This window comes from Mus pahari, chromosome 6, assembly GCF_900095145.1.
Source record: "Mus pahari chromosome 6, PAHARI_EIJ_v1.1, whole genome shotgun sequence".
NCBI lineage: Eukaryota > Metazoa > Chordata > Mammalia > Rodentia > Muridae > Mus > Mus pahari.
The window spans coordinates 10,888,118-10,894,117 of record NC_034595.1 but is presented as its reverse complement, the minus strand read 5'-3'; the positions used below and the strand labels follow the sequence as shown (position 1 = coordinate 10,894,117).

Genomic DNA, 6,000 nt, shown 5'->3' with positions numbered 1-6,000 from the left:
GCTATGTGACTTATCTTTTACAGGGACTTAGGTTTTGTAGTTGGAGAGATTTGCTGACTTGAGGGGTCATTTGGATGCGCTTTGAGCCCATTTTATTAGGAGACAGGAAGCTAGGCTGGAAGTAGCCACCCACTGAGGAGGCATCACCATTGGGTACAAGTGACTGGTTCAAGGCTTGAGTGACAAAAGGCACCAGTTCTCTAAGCTCTTCCTCCTCTCTGCTTTGGCTCCACAGGGATTAGAAATTGAGAGGATGGAATGTCAGAAACACTGTCCATCTTATGCTGGGCACTAGACTCGGAGCTTTGAGCCCCAGGGTAGCATGGGTGTTTGGTGCTGACTCACACTCTGAGCATGTGTCAAGCACTTCCCACTCCCAAAAGGTTTTAGCTATGAAGGTGACGCCTTGTTATATAAAGAGCAGCTCAAGTCAATGAATATGCGCACTGACAGCAAATCTGACTATAATTTGTGATGGTGATATCAGAGGGTCTGAACAAAGCAGTTACATAGCTCAGTAAAATGTTTATACAACGGACACAAACATTTGCTGACTGAGACTTCAAAGATCCCAGACCTATGAGCAAGATGGAAAGGAGAAAAGAATTCCTTTTTCTTTTTTTCTCTCCCCTTACTGAATCCTTTTAAATCCAGGACATAGTCAGCAAGGACATGAAAACTACCATATTTATGTTAGAACAGAAAGAGAAGACACACTGAAAGTGATATGAAAGTTTGCTGAGAACAGGAAATAGCTATCTCTTATGGTGGAATCCTTCCACACTGAGTACTGCGTGTACTGGCTAGTTTTGTGTCAACTTGACACAGCTGGAGTTATCACAGAGAAAGGAGCTTCATTTGGGGAAATGCCCCCATGAGATTCAGCTGTGGGGCATTTTCTCAATTAGTGATCAAGGGGGGAGGACCCCTTGTGGGTGGGACCATCTCTGGGCTGGTAGTCTTGGTTCTATAAGAGAGCAGGCTGAGCAAGCCAGGGGAAGCAAGCCAGTAAAGAACATCCTTCCATGGCCTCTGCATCAGCTCCTGCTTCCTGACCTGCTTGAGTTCCAGTCCTGAATCTTTTGGTGATCAACAGCAGTATGGAAATGTAAGCGGAATAAACCCTTTCCTCCCCAACTTGCTTCTTGGTCATGATGTTTTGTCCAGGAATAGAAACCCTGACTAAGACACTGCGTAAAGATGTAAAGGCCAGCTCTCCGTCTTTCCCTTCCTCCCTCTCTCCACTTATGTCTCTTCCTTCTGTCTCGTTCTCAAATAAAAATCCTCTTCACTGTACTTTATAGGAAGCAGGGTTGGATCCCAATACTTTTTCCTTAGGGTAGAAGAACCCCGAACTGCTCAGGACTTGTTCTTTTCCACAATCACCCTGTAATAAGAACTCTGATTTCCGTTATCCCTTGCCAGAGAGAACATTGCGGTGGGAAGCTTTGCTGACCTGACCCCCAGGGACTAAGAGCGAAGAGTGGCTGTTTGACATTCTGATATAGGTATTCTGAGGTATTTAGATTGCTCCCATACTGAGGCTCCTAATCTGTATGAGGCACAAAGGGTTAATAGCCACAGCACATTGTGATTCTCTAAGGAGCTTTACATGTGTGTATGAGAAAAGTCCTCAAATTCAGCCACATGGGCTGGAGAGATGGCTCAGAGGTTGGGAGCACTCACTGCTCTCCTGAAGGTCCTGAGTTCAATTCTCAGCAACACATGGTGGCTCACAACCATCTGTAATGAGATTGAATGCTCTCTTCTGGGGTGCCTGAAGACAGCTTCAGAGTACTTACATATAAAATAAATAAAAATAAAATAAAAAAAAAGAAGAAATCTCAGGTGTCATCCATTGAATCTAGGAAATGAGAAAGGCAAGGCTTGCCTTGTGTGAATAGTATTCTTCCCAGCTGAAGTAAGAGGTGGAGCTCAGAGGTAAATTAGCAGGGATGGGAGGAAATAGGGCGTTTCTCTGTGTCCCCCAGAGTGAGCAGAAGGGCTTACACACTTAGGAAAATATGTGCGAAGCTCGGTATATATGCCTTTTTAGTATCCTTTTCCTGAAGTCAGTCTTCATGTTTGTATTTACCGGTGTTGAATTATATGTGACAATCACAGTTTACCACTGATCTACACCCATAGTCTTTCAATAAACACTACTAAAAGGCTCCTACCAGGATCCCCTGTTCAAATCAGCATAGACAGAAGAACTACAGAATAAGGGTCCACAGTGTGAACCTGCTTCACCTACTTGGAAGCTGTACGAGGCCAGGTACTTACTTTCTCTGCGCCCCTTATTTCCTACAAAACAAGACTAGTAGCATCTCTGTAGGGGTGTTATAAAGATAAAATGAGTTGGTAGGAGCCAAGCACCTAGACCAGGCAATAGCTACTTAAAATCCTGTTGTATACAGGAGAGAACACTATAAAAAGTATTTGAGAGGGTCTATTCCCAGCATCCAAATAAGGCTGTTCACAACCTCCTGTAACTCTGTCTGTGGGGATTAGACACTTCTGGCTTCTTTGGCCACTCACACATGATATACACACGATTAAAATAAGTATTTATTAAATAAATCAGTTAAACTAAGTCTGTGCATCAGTGTTTTTAGAAATACTTTCCAAGCATAAAGCACAGCTTGTTTTCCATTTCTGAAAGAGACTCTTTTGAGAGCCTGTCTCCGGAAAAGTTGACATCAATCAAAGTATCCGTCCCCCACCTCCACCCCCAGTTTCTTGGACCCCCTCAAAACTTGTTACCTGTTCCCTGTGGGACCATTGGGCCCAAGGGCGGAGGCATTTGCGTTCAGCCTCTTGGGAGTTGTAGTTTCCCTAGGTTCTAGCGCATGCCCCACCGTAGACTGGAAACTACAAACCCCACAAACCCTCGCTGCACCTCCCGCCTCCGCCTCGCGTTCCTCGCCAGCTCGCAGCCCCGCCCCCCCGGTCCAGGCGGAGGCGCGATGGCCGACCGCGGCGGCCCTGCCGAGGCGCCCAGCCCGCGGGGCTCTCCCCGGCCGGAGTCCCGGGCCCCGCGCACGGTCGGGCCGGGCGAGACCCCACGGAGCGCGGCGCTGGCGCTGCGCTTCGATAAGCCCATCAAGCAGGCTTTCTACAACACGGGCGCCGTGCTGTTCGTGTGCCTGTGCTGCGGCGCCGCGGTGCTGGTGTACTTCATCCTCGAGGCCTTCCTGCGGCCGCTGCTCTGGGCCGTGCTGTGCGGCACTTTCCTGCACCCGTTCAAGAGCTCGCTCACGCGCCTGGGCCGCCTGTGGCTGCGGCGCCTGCACCGCGCGCACACGCCCATCGTGCTGGCCGCGCTGCTGCTGCCGCTCTGCTTCGCCGACTACGGCGTGGAGGCGCTGGGCGAGCAGGCGCTGCGCCGCCGCCGCCTGTTGCTGCTGCTGGGCGCGGGCGGCCCGCTGCTCTACGGGCTCTACTGCCTGGGCAGCTACCTGGGCGTGCAAGTGCTGCTGGCGCACGCGGGCGCGCTCATCTGCCGCGGCCTCGACTACTTCAGCAGCCTGTGGGTGAGTGAGATGGGGGAGTGCGTGCGAGGTTGGCGGGACCCGGGGGACGCCGCGACGAGGCGGCCAAAGGTCCTCCAGTGAGCGCCTTCCCACGGCCGGCCGAGGAACTTGGCGCGCTTCCTTCCAGAGAGGCGGGTGTGATTTGAAACCCGCCCTCCGGTAGGGAAAAGGTCCTTTGGCTGAGTTGAGTTCTTAACCCCCAGGTTCGTGCGTGACTCTGGGCGCTTTCGAGAACTGTGTTTCTTAAGTGGGGGGCCATTGGGCGGCCGACCCCGTCTGCGTTAGGAATGGACTGCGTTAGAGAGAGAGAGGTGATGGTTGTTGAATCGTCCGGGTGGCCTTCTAAGGGAATCGAGGAACTTCAGACTTGGAAGGATCTCAAAGCTAATCGTAGAGCCCCAGACTCTCTCAACCCAGATTAGGTCGCAGGCTGGTTAGTTCACATATTTATCGGGCAAGGTTAAAATGAAGTGGTTATTTAATGCTTAAGAATCTGAAGAATGTTGGTTGATAAATTACCACAGGGGCTAAGAATGCAAGCGCTGGAATAGAGAGATCCTAGGCGCCAGACCCAGCGTGTATACACCCATACTACTTCACTTCTATTCACTTTGTTATTGAAAAAGTGAATATGCCCTGAGATTATTAAAGTTGCAAAGTAATTGCCTTTATTTGTTAAAGCACGTTTCAACTTGCCAAAGGTAGATTGCTAATTGGTCCCAGGATCATGAGGTCATCTCTTGGTTCATGTTTAAAGTTGATTGAGCACATTGTCAGGTATTTTGTCTTCCGGGTGAATATAATTGTATAGGAGTACTTGGGGGGGGGGGTGGAGGGTGCCGGGGGCGTCATGTGTGCTACAGAGTTGTACCTTCAGCCTCATAAATTAGCATACCCTAATGGAACAGAACTACACAGAGGTACGTGTACATTTCTCACAGTTGTGGGCCACGGGTTCAGTCAGTGTGACTGCCTTAGAGATGAATAGCTTACAGTCAAATCTGTGGCTTGTTTTTTTTTTTTTTAGAAGTCGTGCTGGGGACCAAACCCAAGTGTTAGTGGGCTCTAGGTAAGACAGATACTGAGCTGTAGCTCCGCCCCTGTTGTTTACTCTTAAGTTAAATTTAGGGGCTTGGAGGTTTTCCACTTGCTGCTCTTCCAGATGTCCTGAATTCTGCCCCTAACCTCCATGATGGTCACTGATAAGTTTCCTCTACCTCCAACTCCAACGATCCCAGCACCCTCTTCTGATTTCCTAAGCACCTGCATCTTTTCTGTGCTAGGAATATTTTGAATCCCCTTTTTCCTTTTGTTCAGACTTGCTCAGGGAGAAAGGACCATTTCTAGTTTTTGCAGCAGCAGGAGGTTTGTTTTCTCCATGGCCTGCCTCCAGTTTCTTTATGAAGAAGTAGTGTTGGAAACAGTGAGGGCTGAAGGGTCAGAGAGCCTTGACTTAGAAACTTGGCTGTGGCAGTAACTTGCTTTGTGACCAGTGACCAAGGCCCCACTCTGGGCCACTCCTAGCCGTGCAAATTGAAGGGCTGGCTTGAATGATGTCTAAGTCCCCTGGAGCTCTTAGTTCAGGGTCACAAGAGGCCCTTAGGAAGTGCACCCTGGCCAGCCAGCCTCTCGGGGAGGGCTACACAGTTCCATTTGGAAACCTTGAGAGGGTTGTTGTTGCTTACCTGACAGCAGCTGAGAGGAAGTTCTTTCACAACTAGAGACTTAGCCATAAGAACTCCTGACTCTTAAGGACCAGATGGCCAAGAGAGCAGTTTTCAGAGTAGCTGTCTCAAAGGAGAATGAAGTACTTGGAGTAGTTGCTGCTCCAGCAGTGATTGGAGATGGCTTGTTTTTCTGAGAGAGACTTAGGAAAAGGGGCCCAGGAGATGGCTTAGCTGGGTAAAGTACTTGAGAGCCTGAGTTTGAATCCTTAGAATCCAAATAGAAGCCATGGAGAGGGGATGGAGACTGGTGGATCCTGGTGGCTTGCTCTCTGGCCAGGCCAGGCAAAATGGCTCCAGGCTGAGAGACTTGCCTCAGAAAAAGAGAAGGGGAAAAAAGAAAGGAAGAAAAAAATGGAGACACGAGTAAGGAAGACATCTCAAAGTCAGCCTTTGTCTCACATGAGCAGGTAGGCCTGCATGCACAGGTGCACTTTAACACACTGAGCACCTAACTGTGCCATTTCACTGAAAAGTATGTCATGTGTGATTGTGTCTCCTGAAAGGAAAATGCTAGTGCCTTACTTGGAGAGCTAACTAAATGCTGCCAAGTTTTATGCCATCTTATGTAATGTCTAGCACACGGGTGCTAAAAGATGGTTGGATTATGTATTTTGGAGAGAGCACAGCATATTTAAGAGAGGATACATGTTAGTATGCCCTCAGGTCAGCTGTGGTTCAGAGATTTAGGCCTGGGAGAAAATTCCCACACAAGCAGGCTTGCCCATAAGGCTGAATGG

The 6,000-nt window shown here is 49.1% G+C and overlaps 1 protein-coding gene across 3 annotated transcripts in view; it reads left to right on the top strand.

Annotated features, from left to right (window-relative positions):
• The first annotated feature begins 2,969 nt into the window (after positions 1 to 2,969).
• Tmem245 (transmembrane protein 245) overlaps positions 2,970 to 6,000 on the top strand; it is a 71,218-nt gene continuing 68,187 nt past the window's right edge. For all 3 annotated transcript variants that reach the window (XM_029539841.1, XM_021200620.2, XM_021200619.2), the window contains exon 1: positions 2,970 to 3,536. In XM_029539841.1, the coding sequence (XP_029395701.1) occupies positions 2,970 to 3,536 (567 nt within the window). The remainder of the gene's footprint in view (positions 3,537 to 6,000) is intronic.